At 37.6% G+C, this 19,513-nt stretch overlaps 1 protein-coding gene across 1 annotated transcript in view; it reads right to left on the bottom strand.

Annotated features, from left to right (window-relative positions):
* Positions 1-370: 370 nt before the first annotated feature.
* Positions 371-19,513, bottom strand: part of ARHGAP15 (Rho GTPase activating protein 15) — a 599,115-nt gene continuing 579,972 nt past the window's right edge. The window contains exon 14 of the mRNA XM_036090857.1: positions 371-734. Coding sequence (XP_035946750.1) covers positions 551-734 — 184 coding nt within the window. The 3' untranslated portion in view covers positions 371-550. The remainder of the gene's footprint in view (positions 735-19,513) is intronic.

Here is a 19,513-nt window from a genome sequence, read left to right as displayed (position 1 = left end):
AAAATGTTCCTGAAAGATGAAATATATCTATTTTAGTGGAGAACCTGATCTTTTTTGTTCTATTTTAAAATGATCAATTTCTGACTTCTTCCCTCTTTTGGTTCTACTCATGTACAAGTAGGAGTATGGGAACATGCCCGAGGCCGCCAGGGTAGTGAACAGGCTCACCTGTGTGCACACATACCCATATTGACAAAACTCACACTCACACAATTACACACCCAATGCCTGGGAGCAGTTTTAAAACTGTCTTTTGGATATGTGCTGTGCTCTGCACATTATTTTATAGTCTGGAGCATGTATAATGAATGCCTAGAAGTGCTAGAAAGAATAGCAATGAAGGGGTTAATGTAGAACACATATAGGCAAATATTGTCAACTATTTTATTCAAATGTTTGGAACTTAAACACAAAATTATCATTAAGTTTTCACAAAATGAGGCATCTGTCGCTTGAAAGGAAAAAAATATTTCAGAAATATGTTTACAGAAATGTAAAAATATTAGGCATCGAGACAGATGTGAACATATTCAGTCACTTGTCTTGTCTGTCAGTCTTCCTCTGAGCCGAAGATCTTATTATACTCACTCAGCATGAGCTCAGCTATCTGGTTTTGGTATACCATATGTATTGCCATGTTCCCCATTTCATCTTCAGCTCGCAGAAGGGTGGGTCCAAATACAATCCCTAGGCTTTGAGTGGACATGAGGTTCTTGGAGGCTTTGGCCACAATCCTGGAGGGAGAGGGAAAGACAGAAGATTCTATGAGTGTGAAGTTAAATTGTGGCTACCTTTGATTTGTAAAATTCCGTGTTCTTGAATTCTTTTTCTTTTTTCAATTTCAATTTAAAGAAAGAAAGTAAGGGCAGTGATTGGCTTTGGCAAAACAGAGAATGCAACATAGGCAAAACATTTTTCTAGTTCTAGAAAAACAGTAACTTTACCATGACGTTTTTAAATCTTCTACTATTTGTGCTTCATTGTATGAAAATAGAACCTATGACTCTGGGGAGAAGGATTCATTGCCTTGTACAACTTTTTGTCCCCATAGTACTTGGACACTTTGAGTGCTCAATAAATGTGGAATGAATGAATAAATAAACAGCAAAAATTACCGTGGAAAGTTAAAAAGATTCGGCCTTTGAAAGGTTTATAATCAATGGAAGAAACAGGTGAGACATGCCTAAAATATATAAGAATCCAAACACAATAAATAGAATAGTTTATGCATAGTTAATGATAAAAAGTTGACATAGACCAAAAAAAAAATAAGTTTTTAGTGACTGGAGTGAGAAAAGTGTTCTTGACAAATGCTAACTGCAAGATGTTTTGTAGAGAAGGTTGGTTCTGAGACATTTAGGTGTATGGCAAAATTCTAAATGTCTCCATTCATTTTGGACATCCCATCTAGCTCATACCTCAATAAAATACGGAATCCTGTAGAATTTGCACAAGAAAAGAGTCCCATTAGAATCGAAGACATCTTTGCTTGTGTGAGGACTATATGGGGAGTTGGAATACCAATGAAACATTAGGATGTGGTTTTATTAATGGTAATGCCTTTCCTGCTCCAATACAGGACTCTTAAAAGGAAGATAAAGCCCCATGCTAGATACTGAGACTTTTAAACAATGATGCTTATTCTTACCATTGAAGTCTACTTCATTTTATATTAACATTAGGAAGGCGAGGTTTTAGTGATGTTAAGGAAATAGGATTAGCATATGGAAGGACAGGGTGCTAAGAATTCTAAACTCTACATTCCACCAGACATCTGGACCCAAGGGAACTATGAGTGTAGAGAATAATAATGAGGCAAAGGAATTTATTGCAAGGCCATGGGGTCTCCATCTCAGAGCCTATTGTGGTACATTGGAATGCTGGACTTAAGAGGACTCTTTGTTTGATCCTCTATCAGAGGGCACAGAAAGACTTGTTTTATTTCCATCTCTTCACGCACCCAGATCTCTCAAGGACCACTTCTGTGACCAAGAAGCCATGCCTTCTCTCTCCTGAATGAGACTGAGAAAGACCAAAGCCATTGATTTATGACCCCCCCCCCCACAGCACAAGTTCATGGCCAGCAAATGCCCTTGACCTAATCACTATAAAAAAAAAAAATCAAGTGTTGTTCTAAGCAATGGTATTATCTCATTTAATCCTCATAATAATCCCACAAAGTGGCTTCTGTTATTCAGCCCGTTTTACAAGTGAGAAGACTGAGGCCGAGAGAGGTGAAGTGCCTGAAGTCAGTGCCTGATGAAGCTGAGGTGCAAACCCACGGAGTCTGGTTTGGGAGCATCATTGCCGTGGTGTGTGTGTTAGGACTCCTACCCTTAATTACCGGGCTGGTTTTTCATTCTGTCACCTTCCATAGATTATAAGATCCTTCCATAGAGGGTCTGAATTTGTATTCCTTACTTCAGAATTGTGATTGACAGCCTGATTCTAATAGATTTATTGTGCACAAAATGAGTTTCAAATTTGGACTGAATATTCAAGACATTCTGCCTCCCATTTTTCACTTTTTTTCTGCTTTATGAGGAGAGCATTTGTACCTATGAGCACAGTTGACTTGGCTACATTCTGGAAGGGGTTCTCATATTTTAGAGTGTCAATGAGTTATCAGAAACTTCAAGTTTAAAGTTTCCTTTGGAATATAAGAAACTCTGCCACTTTGCTACTGCATTTACCAAAAGCCTGTAGAATGATTTAAACATTCTCTTACCCTGGAGTGGGGACAAAGGGAGTGAGCGAGCCTTTGCTTCACTTTAATACACCTGTTTACCTCAGTTTAAGATCTCTCTTGAGCCTTTCCCAGAGCCCCTTATTATAAAAGTCATTAGTAAGATTTACTGTGAAGGAAAAACAGAGTTTTTTCTTTTGATTTTAAAGTAAGACTTTTTTTGTGATATTCATTGACTCCATCACAATAAAAAAAAAAAAAAACTCGTTAAAGGCAAATACGAAAGGAAAACGTAACTGTTCAGTAGAGTACGTATTAGGTAAAAGTTGCCTTAACAACTTTATCCAGAGCTAGCAAAGATCTAAGTTGATAAGATTTTTGTAGCGGAGAACAGGGCTCAGAGGTAATAGGGCATGGAGAAGGTAGAAACAGAAGCAAGAAAGTATTGAAAGAGTGAAGGTAAATCACTGACATAAGGCATCTTGACCAACAGGGTAGAGGAAGATTAGGGCTGGAGTCCAGGGAGACTGAAAAGGGAAAGGGACATGTGAAGATTAATTGAAGACTGAAGACGTATTTTCCCAGTCAATAACAGCTGTAATTTCAGTTAGTAGCAGGAACAGTGAAATTCGGGATAGTCAGGAGACAGAACTGCATCAGACTCAAACAGGTGGGCTAGAAATCAAGGGAGACCCAAGAACTGACTGTTAGAGAGAGTGTCCGGAGGCTGTCAGGAGCATACAAGGGTAGAAGCTGGGAGAGGTCTATAGCATCTGGAGAAACTTGGGTGAGGGGAGGGGCGCTCAGCTTTCCAAGGCATCCCAGAAAGTTACAGCATATAAGACATGGGCTGTGAGGGAGGCGAATGAAGGCTGAAATGGGGCGAGACTAGTTTTCAATTTTCCCCAGAGTTCTTCATATTTTTCCTGCTCAACCAAAGGCCTGGTCTTTGAATCCGCAGTAGGACCAAATCTAGATGAGGACACCAAGACTGAGTTTAAATAGGATTGAGAGTAGGAGGCTAGAACTGCATGTCAGAATCCACCTCGGGGAAAGATTTCTCTATCTTAGCCAGTGGGTTATGCAAGAAGACTCTTGTGATGGATTTGTGCCAATGCATCAGTTTCCTAAATTTCCTGTGGACAAATGTTCATTTTGGGCTTTTATGCATGTGTGAATGTGGAGCATTCATTCCATCTCAAGCTTGTATCCTTTCTGTCCATTTCTCTGCCCGCTTTCTACCTGATTTTAATAAAACCAGCTTTAACTTATGAGTGCTTTAAAATAATCTTGTTATCAGTAGGTTTTACTAAACAACACATAGTTTTTTGTATTCTTGTTATATTTACATTACCGCAGGTTAAATTTCCTTAACAGCTTGGAATTTTTTCCTAATTTTGGAAAATCAAGTTACTTGCAACAACTTTTAGAAAAATCAAATGTAGTTAAGAAAGTAAGTTAATAAGACAATGTGGAAGTGTATTAAATAGAATACATGCTTTCTGATTCACTGTTAGAGAATGTGTGCTTGTGTGTGTGTGTGTATATATATATTTCATTGGCAATTATTTTTCTGAATATCAACCAACCAGTAGTTGGTGTGTTGAAATATCAAACAACTTTTCAGTTAGAAAAGATGCTGAGAATGAAGACGATTTTGGGGTAGAAATCACCATCTACCAAATTATATGATTCATGTAGATAGGCAAATACATTCTCATATCAACATTTAAGTTAGATTAGATTCCTTTCTAATAGTGGGTAGCAAAGAAGTCCCCCAAACTGAGGATGTCTTGGAATATGTATTAAGGCTGTTATAAACTTCCTTATTGAAATGTGAACTTACCTATTCTCTACCTCAATAAACTGTTAAATAGTGAAGTGGTTTGTTTAGGACTGCATAGGGAGTTAACCATAATTTCAAAGTACAGCTAGAATACTATCCTGAAAATTTATTTAAATATTAGAGATTTTTTGTTTGTTTGGTTTGTTTTGTTTTTACTTCAAATCAAAGAATATCAAAATTCCCACTCCCACTGTGGGGACCAGCTGGGTATTACAAGTGCCATTATTTCTCAAGATTTGAACCAGTAAACATATGTAGAGGAGAAACATAGGCTAGTGAAGGCAAGAAAAACCATGCATGGAAAAATAAATCCAGTCTAGTACCAAAGATGGAAAACTCTCAAAAACAATAAGTTATACTTCCAGTAGCTTAAAATGCAGTTGAGTCATATTTTTGGAAGGGAGGATCTGACTAGTAACCAAGTAGATTTTTACTATGGGTCTAACGATATCTTTAACTAAAGTGAATTCTGCAAAACCCCCTTTCTGTGATATGATTTACAAAAATAGGCATTCCAGAGTAAAATAAGTGTTGGAGAAAATTGTATGCCATTTTTTTCTTCTTGGAAATTCACAATACACAATAACCTAATAAAGGCTCTGAAAAGTCCTGAAGAAAAATATCCCTGCTCATCTTTGACTCATGTCTTCTCTATCTGACTTGGATGTCATAGATTCTCTTTCCTGAGGAGCATGTATTAGGAACTGCTGCTCAAGCTTGCTTTGCTAAAGGCCTACTATAGAAGTTTGAAAATATTACGGATTTTACTCTCCTATGCCACCTGGCTTTGGAACTCTGTAGTAGCTAACTCAAAGAGGTCAGATTGTGGTCATTTCTGGAAAGTTCCACCCCTCTGGTAGGGCTTAGATTTCATTAGGCCTTAAACTCCATGACAGTGTTGTAAATTTTGAGCTACGATTTAACCTGTTTCCAGCAACGAAATGAAAGAAACTCCCCTTCTATGGCAAAACAAAGACCAAAAGGCAAAAGAACACATCTGAATGAGAAAGGTGAGAGCAAAGACATGGTTGAAAGATTAATGTACAGTGAATTGATGGATGGGTAAGGAGGTGCACAAACATTCAGATCTTATAACAATATTTGGGAATTCCTCTACATGGTTGTTTACTTACCATTAATTTATTCCCAGAAATCCTTACAGCAAAGATTCTAAGCAACATGAAGAGCTCAAAGTTTAGTGACTGTGAATGCTTGACTAATAGGAAAAAGACCCCAAACTGCACTCTTTTGAAAATGGCTATTTATTAATACTGCTTAGCTTAAAATAGCCTGACAAAAATAATTATGATTTTAAAAATTTGTTCATGAAATGGCACTTGATATACATTCACTGTAAAAGCAATTCTAATACTGTGTTAAGTAAAATTCAAGTTTATAAAATCTTGAAATGGGTAAGAATTCATTTTTCTGGCAAGAGCTGAAAAAATGATATACAGTTTACAGCATAAAAAGGAGAGGAAATGCCAGAGCTACTTTTTTGTTGGGTCCAAATGGAAGGAGCAATAGTCCATCAATTTAAGATTATTTTAGAAATAATCTATGATCCAGTGCTACAGATGTTGGACCCCAGACAAAAAAATCTTCGCAGCCTTCTGCTGGGTAAGTTTTTTTCAAAAGTGAGCTGAATTGCTAACCCAAAGAAATTTCTTAGTTGCTTTAAATCACAACCAAATGACTCAGACTGAAAGAGAGCTTTACTATAAAACTCAAAATTAATGCTGAATTAAGAAGACCAAAACATTTAATAATAGTTCACTTCCAAACAAATATACAGATGCAAACTTTCTTTTAACTCTGTGCTTTGCTGTTACCATAGTGACTTGCAAAGGAAGTTGAAAGCCACATAATTGCCTGCAGGACAACTCTCAAGTTATTGGAGGTGTAGTAGAAGTGTTCCCTTCCCTATCTCTGGAATGCTGTTATTTTCCAACACACATAACTTTAGGATGGTTTAACTTGAATGGGGGAAATTGCGGTGGTAAATGCTTTCTTGCAATCAGCTCACACCTGCCTTACAAAATACAGCGTAGGCACTGCATGTGAAATGTTACGTGTGACTTTGACCACTTAAGTGAAGAGAAGCTGTTAAAAAGAGAATAAATTTTTAATGTGCTTGACTTATGATTCCTATGTGCTACAACTATTTTGAGGGGATCCTTGCTAACCATAGCTTGCCTACCCTTGGTGTGCACAAAGTATGCTGCTGTTTATTGTGGTCTTTTTTTTTTTTTTTTTTTAATAAGACTGGGGACTAGGCAGGAATTCAAACTTCTCCCTTACAGTCATGGCTGTATCTTAGAAAAAAATTTCAAATATTGCAAAAGCAGAAGAACTTCCACCAATGTTTTTATATTTAACACTAATGTGTGTTGACATGGTCATTCATTGGTAATTCAGCCATTTTTAATACATTAAGTCACAAATCAATTGGTTTAAACTAATTATAAAGTCTTCAAATTTATATCCAAATATTATATTATTATTTTCCAAAGCAAGTTAACAACTACCCTCTTAAATGAGAATCATAGCTATATGCTGACATTTTTGCTTTTAAATAATCTTTAAAACCATGTGCATGTAATTCTCTCAAAGCGCATTCTGGAAAAGGAGTTTTATATAGCAGTTGCATATTCATAGCTGACATGGCCTTATTCTTTGCAATTAGTAAATACCTTTTTACACCGATTTCAGCACAGAAGATTGAAATATTTTCAATTACTTGTTTCATACTCATTGATTGGACATTATAGGGAGATTCTAAAGTATCTTTAAAGCAATATTCAGAAGATCTAACAAGACAGGTGGACTTGATAAAGTAAAAAAAAAAAAAAATGAATAGCCCATGGGCTTCAAAATGACTTATTTCTAGGGGAATATGTATTCTATAAGGTAACAACACCATGGATAAAATGTATTCTATAAGGTAAAACTACCATAGGGACGCCTGGGTGGCTCAGTCGGTTAAGCCGCTGCCTTCGGCTCAGGTCACAATCCCAGTGTCCTGGGATCGAGTCCCACATCAGGCTCCTTGCTCGGCGGGGAGCCTGCTTCTCCCTCTGCCTGCCTCTCCCCCTGCTTGTGTTCTGTCTCTCTCTCTGACAAGTAAATAAAATCTTTAAAAAAAAAAAAAAAAGGTAAAACTACCATAGATAACAACACCATAGGCAAAAAAGGTAACAACACCATAGCAAACTGACTTATTTCTAAGGGAGTATGTATTCTATAAGGTAATAACACCATAGATAAAATATTATAGCCAAAGCCCTTGCATATAATAGATAATATCAAAAAGGAACACTAATGGTAATTACTATTTGTTGAATATCTATTACATGCTAACCACTGTGCTTCAAATATATCACAATTTTCAACGGTGGATTTAAAAATCTGATTTAATTTATTTTTTTCTGATTATAAGGTAACATATTCTGTTAGAATTTGAAAAGTTTAGAAAAGTATAATAAAGAAAAAACCCACTAGTAACCATAAACAGTAACTCAATGTAACTATTATTCATTCATAAAAATCTATTGAGTGCCTACCAGGTATTGGACACTGTTTTGGATGTTAAGGGTAGTGCAATGAGTAAAATAGACAAAATCCCTGCCCATATGAAGCTTATATTCTAGTGGGAGAACCAGACAACAGATGGTACACCAATCAGTATACAATGTGATTTTAGCCACTGAAGTACAAGAAAAACTGAGAAGTAGTTCTTTCACTGATCCCAGCAACCTTTTAAAAAATCCTAGTCACCCAGACTAAATAATTACCATTAATTTATTCCCAGAAATCCTTACAGCAAAGATTCTAAGCAACATGAAGAGCTCAAAGTTTAGTGACTGTGAATGCTTGACTAATAGGAAAAAGACCCCAAACTGCACTCTTTTGAAAATGGCTATTTATTAATACTGCTTAGCTTAAAATAGCCTGACAAAAATAATTATGATTTTTAAAATTTGTTCATGAAATAGCACTTGATGTACATTCACTGTAAAAGCAATTCTAATCCTGTGTTAAGTAAAATTCAAGTTTATAAAGTCGAATCACCTCCAGAGATTCCTGTTTACTTAATATGGGTGGGGCCTGCCTGCCTGCAGATAATGTAGCCCTCAGATAATTCTAATGAGCAGAGCGTAGTGGGAAATGTGACACGTAGTAGACAGGGTACTCATGAAGCGCCCTTGAAGGAAGGGACATTTGAGTGGGGACCTGCTTAGTTGCACATACCAGGGGAGGGAGAATCTCGGGTAGGGAATAGTAGGTACAAAGCCTCAGTGGTGAGGTTGTGCTTGGTGGTTCTAGAAATAGAGAAGGGGATAATGTGGCTGAAGACAGGGGAGTAAGGCAATGGAGGTGGGAGATGCTATGGAGAGTCTCATGGGCCTTGGTAAAAGTTCAGGATCTAATTCCAAGAGTGTGGGAATCCATTCTTGGGTTTTGAGCAGGAGAATGACACCGCCAACATTTGGGTGATAGGAAGTATAAACAATGTATCTTCATAGGTATTTGAGAAAATCCTTTTTATATAACTTGTACCCAGCATTTTTCACTTTGATCATGAGCAATTCTCATGTCTTACATATGTAATACATATGATTTCCTCATTACCTTACATGGGACAGAATGGCTTGTACCCTATACCCAATGATTTCTTGGTATAAGTGAAAGGGATATATAAAAACATCTTTCCATGTATTCTTCCTCCACATTTTGGAGTATTTCTTTAGGCAGTGGTTCCTAACTAGGGGAAATTTTGACCCCCACCCCATTCCCACCCCCAACATTTGGCAATGTTTCAGACATTTTTGATTGTCATGACTGGGTGGGGAGTTGCTACTGGCATCTAGTGGGTAGAGGCAAAGGATGTTCTTAAACATTTTACAATGCATAGGATAGCCCTTCATCACAAAAAATTTTCCAGCCCAAAATATCAATAGTCCTGCTGTTGAGAAACCCTGCTTTACAGTAAAATAGTAGAAATGTAACAACGAGATACAATGGTTCTCAAACTTTACCATTCGTGAGATTAATTTGGAAGCCATGCTAAAACACAGATGGCTGAGCTCCACCTCCAGATTTCTGATTCACCAAGTGTGGGGAGGGATTGGGAATTTGCATTCCTTACAAGTTCCCAGATGATGATATTGCTCTTCCAGGGACCACACTTTGAGGACTCACACTAGATCATTAAGTTATAGCTCTTCTTTTCTTAAAATATGATAACATATGGGAGGGCGTACTAGTCCTGTTAACATCATCATCATCAGGTACTATTCTTTTTAAAATAGTTGCCAATTGATAGGTATTTTTCAGTGGTCTGTCATTCTTTGAACTTATGATTCTTTGAATTTAGGAAATGTGTGCAAAGTTAAAGAAAAAACAAACAGCCATGTGATGGATGCTCTCTTCTGCGAGTAGCTCTTTGTATCTCCTGTTCCCTTTCTTATTAAAAGCATGTAATTTTGTTTGTTTGTTAGTTTAATACATTTTATCTTGTATGACAAAACTAATGCATAGTCTTTGAAAAAAAAGTCCTCATTAGGAATATCTAGGATAAAAAGTAAAAAACCTCCTGTTTTCTAGTCAAACTCCTTATTGGTAACTATAATTAATAAATGGATGTTTTTCTATCTATCTATCTATCTATCTATCTATCTATCTATCTATCTATCATCTATCTATCATCTATGCATCTATCTTTATATATATGTATTTTTCTTTTTAAAAAGAATGAGATAAAAAAATACATAATATGTTATAATTTGCTTTTCCCCCCTTAACTATGTATCATGGGCATCTTTCCAAGTCAGTATATATAAAAATACCCCATCCTTTTTTAAAAGTTGTTACATTTCATAGTATGGAAATACCTTAATTTATTTAACCATTCCCCTGCTGGGTGGCTTTTAGGTTGCTTCCAATTTTTTGCCATTAGAGACAATGCCACAATGAACATACTTGTATATATAGATTTGTAAGATTTTTATGTATTAAGAAGCTCGATATTTCATGATTTTTGTTGTACTTCTATTCTCCCAATTCTTTGGTTCTTTAATTTTATTTATTTACATTTTTATATTTGCAATCCTAGTACTATTTCTTTTGGAATTTCTATCATTGTTTTTGTTATTATAAAATTCACCCATTTAAAGAGATCAGAGAAATACTGTGAATGTTTTCTCCTAGTTTTAAAAATAATTTTATTTTTCAATATACTCTCTAATTCGTCTTAAATATATTTTTGTATGTGAAATGTGATGGTAATCTAAATTTATTTTTTTTATAAAAGCTAGCTAATTTCCCCAATAATATTTGGTTGCATAAATTGCCTATTCTCCATTGATTTTTGATGTTACATTTTGAGGGCAGTTCTCTATAGTCACAGACACACATACCTGGAATATCCTACTTTGCTGATGATCTCTGTGTATATTCTGAATGAGCACTTTGCTGCTTAAATCATTTTAACTTTATTATAAATTAGGGATATTCCTCCTATTTTTTTTTCTTTTTCAGATGTGAAATAAAGTTTTCAGATGAAAAGAATGAGACTGATAAAGATTGAATAATTTGACCAAAGCCATGTAAGAAGTGGCAGAGCATAGATTAAAATGCAGATTTGGGATATGGGTAGTCTTTCCACAAATAATTGAGAGTCAAGAATTTTAAGTTTGAAATCAAGGGGTTTCTTAATGGTGAGGCCTGGGCCCTGGGGAAGACTGGGGGAGAGAAGGGAGTTAGAGTCAGCAAGAAGTCTTGTGAAACATATTATGATTTTTTTAAATCATCTAATTCACATCCAAGGATGTATTTATAGAGTTGAGAAGGGTGTTTTAGGTGGAAGAAAAACCAAAATAATTTGTAGTACTTTTTTCTCCAGATTCACCCAGTGTTTTAAACTTTTGAAAACACTTGTTTCTCATTGTGAATGGAAAAACACTATTGGCAAAAAAGGTTGAGAATTTCAGGTATGGTTTCCCTTAGGTGCTTTTAAAATGGTTTTGCCCATCCACATTTGACCATGTCAGCAGTAAAAGAAGTCTTAATTTTTATGCCCCCTGAGCTCTGCTGATTTACCAGCAGCTACTGATAATGGTAGCTAGGAAGACTGATTTGAGGTGAAAGGCTAGCAAATATGTTACATGTTGGGATTATCTTTAGAAAGGAAAACATGGTAAGATCATCATTATTCTCTACATGAATTTGTCCAATAAGACAGTTTTAAGGAAACTAGTGTGTCGTAGAAACATATTCAGAATATTGGAGGTTGTGCATGGACCAGCATTAATTAGGCTGACCAGAATAAGTCACCTAATTATGAAAAATTAGTGGAAAATACAGAACTTAAATATTTGCCTTGTGATGTTAGACACAACTAAAAGGAATGCTATCAATATGCCAAGTCAGAATTCATCAGTCTTTTAGTTTTCCTTTTCACATAGGTGAGGAGAAAAGCTATTTTACTTCCCACTAAGGGCATCTGTGTCAAACCTTCAGTAGTTTTCTTGAAAATTGTCTCCTTACTTCAAAGATCCCAGAATAGCTTGAAAGAGAATGAATTGCCATTTGGGCATCATCATTCAATCTTCCATGCTTAATTTTACTTTCTGAGAAAAAAGTAAGTTTTAGATACTTTTTGTAGAGACTTGACTTTAGGAGAGACACTGCACAATCAGAGAGCACCAAGGTGACCATGCCCAGCACAGTGACATGTTCATCAGCAGTGGAGTGCACACACTGAAGGTGTTCGATTTGGAAAAGAGAATAGTTAATGAAGTTGTGATGACTGAGTGCAGAGAAAGCCATGATATGGAAGAAAAAGTCGACTTTCCTCTTGGAAACCCAGTTCCTGGAATTAGCCCAGAGACCAACTTCACCTCCACATGGAGAATTCAAGTTGTGAAAACAGACGAAGCTTCTTCAAAATATTCATACTTATTACAGAAAATTTAGGAAAATGCGGACAAGTTGAAATAGAAAATGAAAATCCCTCATAATTCCACCGCTTAGATATCACTGCTATTAATGTTTGGTTTTGATGTTTCAGTATGTGTACCAGAAAAATACTATGAGCATCTGTCAAGGTCATTAAGTATTTGGACGTAAAAGAGCCATGAGTCCACCATCAGGACGTGTTCAGTGATGGTCAAGTTCTTCTATTAGATGGCAAATTGAATGACATCTAAAATGTGGTTTGGGCTCCCAGATTAAAATGAAAGAATGGACATTCTGGGAAAGTCAAACTATCATTTGAGATGAGGTGGGATAATATATAATAACTGAGGTTTCTTCCCCACCCTTCCTTGTTCTTCTTACCTTTCCCCCAAGATTCCCCAATGCTGCTGACTAGCAGCATTTTGAGCACAGTGAAGGGATGATGCAGCAGAAAAGCAGAGAACATGCTTTGGAGTTTTGCAAGAGAGGGCATGTGAATTCCAAGGACTGTATCTTTTTTTTTTTTATTTTTTTAAAGATTTTATTTATTTGACAGAGAGAGACAGGAAGAGCAGGAACACAAGCAGGGGGGAGTGGGAGAGGGAGAAGCAGGCTTCCCGCTGAGCAGGGAGCCCGATGCAGGGCTTGATCCCAGGACCCTGGGACCATGACCTGAGCTGAAGGCAGACGCTTAACGTCTGAGCCACCCAGGCGCCCCGCAAGGACTGTATCTTTGAGTTGTGCCCAAGGATTCGGAGTTGCAGCCATGGCCTAACGAGTGGATTAGAAGGTAGATGAAGAGCCAGGTTACTCTGCTGCCAGACAAGAGAGAGATTCTTTGGACTGGAAGAAGGAAAGTGAGGGAGAAGAGAGCTGAGACTTTGGTGAGGTCCCACAGAAGTTGTCCAATACCAAGTCCTTCCTACCTCGTTCCCTGAAAATACAGGCTCTTAGAAGGTTTGAGGATTCTGAGATCAGAAGGGCTCCGATTCTTCTTGGGGAGAAACCCAAGGATATAGCAGGATTCTAGAGTTCCTCATGTTCAATATATCAGAAATAGAAAGATAGAAATTCCTGCATGGCAGATCTAGGTAAAGGTGACATAAGATAGCCTCACAGAATTCTGCCTCAACAGTGACTGAAACCAGATCTGGGACTGGAAGTTGGGGATGATGACAGAAAACCAGAAGAGAATGAAGATCAGTTTAGACAGATGACAAGAGCCAGACAACTTTCTACCCTGCTTATCTGCTTTATTATCTTTTTCCAGTCGAATGTAAACATCTTAAGCACCAGGATTTCTTCTGTTTTTGTTTAGTACTGTATCCCTAGACCAAGATTAGTATTTGGCTCATAGTACTAGTGCCCACCAAATATTTATTGAAATACTGTATAAATGGATGCTCTACCTGGCTGCAATAAATGCTTAGGCTGTACATAGCCCTCCAGAACTAGAAATGACCCAGGAAAATGTCTAGAAGACACTCTGAGTTGACTAAATCATTTAGAAGAATGTGCCTTGGAAAGGAAGTTAGTTTTGATTATGGCACAATAATTACATTTCCTGCACATCTGAGTTTCATACCTACTCTGTGATGATGAGAACATGAAGGCAGAGATGAAGAGAGTGAGTCTTTCTGGAGAGCTTGTTAGGGGCCTATAATTGTACAGCGTGCCTTTCCTTCCTATGTGCTATTGACAATGAGTTTCCAACATGTACCCAGTTTGAACAAAATTAGAGAAATGAACTTAGAATAGAACGTAATTTTTATCTGGTTTATATTATGGATGTTAAAGATTATGATACCATCTAAAATCTGACCACCAAATTTCATTTTAGGTAAAATGCTCAATGTATCTGCAAAAATACAAACGCCTTCGAAGTGTATATAATGCTTGGCTCAATGACAGAAACTATTTATTTTGCTTTTACACACATAAATTTATAATCCGTACTGTGGTAGAGAAGTAAAATATGCCAGTTTCTACATATGTCCTGTACATATGGATGTCGGACCAACTCATGATTTTATTGTTCAGCTCACCCATTTGTAATCACCTGTTATAATAAATTCTATGAGCAGGATGAAGTGTGTCATTTTTTAGGGCCCATGATGGAGCACTATGCTGGGCTTTATAAAAGGGTCTCCTAGTCTCCAGACTGCTTATGGACCATTCCTATATTTACCAGTTTGATAATGATGGTGGCTGCTTTGGATACAGAGATGGGCCACTCAGATTCCCCGCATAGCTATAGGAAATGAGGTTAGCAGATGGCCTCAATTGTCTTCTTCAAGGTTTACTTCAACTGCAGTGAGCCACCTTGCCCAAGGGCACTGACTGACCCACCGCAGATATAAACGTGGCCATTTCCTCTCACTGTGGGACAACACTGATGGGCTGCATGGATTCCAGAGCTCCCGGTGGAGCTGGCTGAGGTTTCATTGGGTACACATCTCTATTCAACTTCTTCCGCCCAATCCTATTCCCACCGTCTCCCTTCCACAGAGGTCCCTAGTAAATAACCTGTGTGTCAAATTCTATTTCAGGGTCTCCCTGTAGAGAACATAACCTGTGACTATTGGTTCCAAAAGTGGCCCAAGAAAGGCAGCACAAGATAGGGATTTGGAGCCAGATCACTTGCTGCCTGGCTGGCAATGAAGAGTTGGTCAGTGGTGGCAGCCAAGTGCAATTGGGTCTTGGCACAGGGTGGCAGTCCAATTGTTAAAACTCCCACTGGTGGTGAATTGAGATGTTATATCCATGAAGGAGAGACTAGTAGTTGGTGTAGTGTATTAAGCATTTAAAAATAATGGTGGGAGTTTGTGGATAGTAACTGCAATATCCATGAGATTGAAGGGCTATTTCTAAGCACCATTGATACTCTACAAAAATGTTGTTTGCAGTTATAGGGCTTTTACCCTGCAAATCAGGGTTGCCTATAGGAATGCCCATTATAGAACTAGGCTTTTGGTTAACTCTGGGGATGATAAAACACTGAAATAATAGAGGCCATATGATAGGACTTAATTGTTAGAAGTCAGGTAGATGCAGTTACAATAATAAGCAGCAGGGACCAGGGACAGCCAAGAGGACATGACCCACAGAGAATTATGAAGATGGCTAATAGAATATGGGATCCCCAAGAATAAAGTAAATGGGCAGCTAACAAGGATGTTATTCAGCTTGTATCACTGTATTAGGATGATATATCTAGTCATTGTTTGGGCTATGCTGCTATGTTTGAGCAGCTACTGCTGCTCCTGAGCACTTGGGGCTTCTTGTCCAGTGACCAGCAGGCCAGAGAGTGACCATCTAGGCAGGGGTCATTAACCCTGATCAAGTGGAGGAGGTTGGGCTGCTGTTACACAATAGGGACAGGGAGTAATATGTGTGACATCCAGATGATCCAATGGGGTCTCCAAGTTCTTTGTTACCCAGTTGTGACAGAGATGGTTAATGGATAGGGCAGTGATCCTTGAGGAGACATGGTGATCAGAGCTTGGGCCCCTGAGTTGTTGCAGTAGGTCGGCCACCTTGACCGGCAGAGGTGATAACTGAGGGTGAAGGGAACTAGAAGGGACCATGGAGGAGGGAGACGATGAGTGTCAGTCATGGGCTGGGGCCCAGCTGCAGCTGCCAAGCCTTGCGTTGGTTCTTCTTCAAAGGTTTCATCAGGAAGTGAGGCCTACTGGAGTCCTGGGGAACTGCCCCAAAAACATACATAAAGAATGCATTTATATGCACAAGGGGTGCACTATGGTAGATTAAGATGTGCTGCCCAGGTGTCTCATCAAGGAAGGACTATTGCTCCAGCTGCAGGTGTTAGTCAGCAGTGAGCTTCAGTGGTCTGGTCCTGCAAAATGTGCCTCAGCTGAAGACAGCCTAACCCCAAGAGAGTCTTAGAGATAGCCCACAGCCAGTGACTGATCACAGTAGGGGTAAATGGGCCAAGACAGTTTGGTCCCTCTGGAAACAACTCTGATGGGCCATAGATGCTCCAGAACTCCTGTGGGTTGGCCGGACTTTGTTGGGCCACATCATAGTCTGACTTCTCTTTTTTCCCCAGCTTTCCTTCCATTGGCGTTCATAGATAACCGTCATCATATGAAATCCAACCTGTGATGATAGTCATGAGCTCTGGGGAATTAGAGAAGTTCTAGTGAAAAGAGAACTGCTTCAGAAAAGGACACCTAAAATCTAGTTCAGAGTCTACCTCTGATCAGCTCTGCGTTCATGAATCGTTCCTTTCCACTCCAAATTCATGTTTTATCATCAACAAAACTGGGATAAAACCTACAAACATCTGGTTATAAAATAAATTGTGGAGATTAAAAGTAGAGCACAGGGAATATAGTCAATAATATTGTAGTTAATGTCGAAGGGGAAACAAACCCGGGATAAAGTCACAGTGCCCCTGTATATAGTACTTCATATTTTCCAAACTTGTCCTGGTCATTCTAGAGCAGGGATTCTCCATCCTGGCTGCATGTTAAGATCATGTATGAGGCATTCAAAACCATATCAACGTCCAGGACTCACCCACAGAGAATCTGTTGCATTTAGCCCGCAGTGAGGTCTGGGTATGATAAAAACTCTGTGTGTGATTATTTGTTTTTGGGATGAGAACCACTGCTCTAGGGAGAACCTGGAATCTCAGAATCTTAAGTTCTTGTTCTCCGTGTATTTATTGACCCTATGGTCTTAGATAGTCCTGACCAGTTCTCTCTGAGCCTCAGATTTCTTGTCTAGGAAGGAAGGTTAATGGTAAAACTGACCTCCGGAGTTGTTTTGAAGATTAAGCGAAAAGTGTGTGCAAAACTTTTCGCAAGTTATAGAAATGTTAATTTTTGTCATTGTGATGACATTTACTTCTGTCAATTGTTAGTTTATAAACAAGAAAAGGGAAATTTGGGCTCATTGGTTTCCCACTTTGGCTAGAGCTTTGAAAGAGCCAAGAAATTGCACAGGGATCCTGATTTAGTTTACAGGATTGAGGCCTATGTGTCTGAGTTTCTAAAAAGCATCACAGGTAAACCTGGTGCGCAGCCTCCCGAATTTGCTGTGATGCTTTTTAGAAACTCAGACACTTTGAAGACTTTTGACTAAATGACCTGTCTAAAGTTCACACAGCCAACTAAGTAAAAAAGTCGATACTCAAATCTAGGCCTTTCTATGCCTTTCTTGAGTTTTCTCTGCTATCATTCATACTGAGTTTTCATTCTTGCACATATATCTTATCATAATATTATGTGTTAGTCATAAACTATAGTAATAGAGATAAGAGGGATTTTGAATTCAAAATGTTGTGTAACTATAACGCACTATGGTTATTAAATATTGAAGTAATTACTCCTATTCCATTAGAACTAATCCATGTGATTTGTGTGCTTTTAGTGACTAAAAGGTGAAACTCTATAGGTAACATAAGATATTTTTAAGAACCAAGCATAAATTAAACAAAGTGACACCAAGGCTGAAATAATGTAAGCGAGCATAAAATGAAACATTTCAGTGAATTCAAAGTAATGTACTGCAACTGTCCTGTTCCCCTATCTTGAACACACTGACTTAATTTGGCATCACAAGGGAAGAGAATAGCATAAAGACAGAGAAAAGATAAATAGAGAAATGAAGATCATTTCAGTGTGATCATGACCAAGCCATTCATATTTCTCATATAGCCTGGAAACAATCTCATACTTATTGGAAGATGTGACCTTTAAATGTTCCTTACTTGCAAAAAGACAAATATTCTAGAAGCCGGGTTTAGCTTATGGAGTCATCTGTCCTGCCTGCTCTTCGATTGGAGGCTACTGCAGGGAGAGTGCAAATTGTAGATGAGCAAATGTGTTACTTATTCTTTTCATTTGCAGACTTAGGGTAAGCTTCCGTTGACAGTTCTCTGATTTCTTTAACATAGCAAATCTTTAATCAGTCTAGAAATGTTGAAATGTGATTTTTTACAGTGAATTGACCTGAGTTGAGTACTTGAGTTGAAATGTGTATTTTTCCCCCTCAAAAGCTGACTTGTAGGGGAAAAAAATCAGATATTCCATGATATACTTTGCCTTAGTGACAAGATGTTTTTGGGGAAATCATCCAAGCTTGAAATAAAATCTTTATTGAAAGTAATTCTACATTCATGCCAGTCAGATACATTGTAGGATTAGACCAGATATCCCAGGGGAAAACTACGGTATATGCACCAGGCAGAGTTGATTATTTGGACCTCCTGTCAGTTCTTAACTTCCTGACAATGGCTGAAGCATTCACGGCCGCTACAACTCTGTTTTCATCTTTATTTTGAGAGAAAGTTAATACACTTTACCTTAACTACGCCAAATGTACTGGAAAATAACCCAGTAATAAAATACACCCCGCCTACCAAGTGATATCTGTATGTAGAGAGCATTTAGTTGTGCATTTTAAGGACACAAATACGAGCAGCAAATGACTGAAAGATATTGTGATTATTTTTTCTACTTGAACTTTTAAATTTTTCTGGCAAAGCCTCCTTTGTGCTGTCTTAAAATCAATGTATATATATAATCATGGAGCCAAGTAAATGGCTTTCATTGTAAATTACCTTCAAATGGCTGGGCAGCCTTTATTATTATCATTATTATTATTATTATTATTATTATTATTACAATTAAGGAGTAATTAGGTTACCACTGTTATTTGATGTCAAGAAGAAAGACACAGGTATGTCAGGTGACATTTGCTTCAACTTAGAGAATCAACAACAGCTTAGGATGTCGCTTTTGGAAAAAAAATCATAGAATATTTTGGGGGGCATAATTAACACTGTAACTAAAGAAGAGAGAAAAAGGCATACCTTCAAATTCAGACTTACATTCTGATTCATTGTATATACAACACATCATTGTAGTTCTAGAGGAAAGAAAAAGACGTGATCCCCAATAGATGTCTGATAATAACCATGTTCATTTAAAAATTCAGAACTTAAATTTATAATTCTCATTTTTTGGTTGTATATTCTAAAATTCATCGCTGTC

This window comes from Halichoerus grypus, chromosome 4 (assembly GCF_964656455.1).
Source record: "Halichoerus grypus chromosome 4, mHalGry1.hap1.1, whole genome shotgun sequence".
In the NCBI taxonomy this organism is placed as follows: domain Eukaryota; kingdom Metazoa; phylum Chordata; class Mammalia; order Carnivora; family Phocidae; genus Halichoerus; species Halichoerus grypus.
Note: the sequence above shows the minus strand (reverse complement) of the source record. Positions and strands in the feature narration are given on the sequence as shown.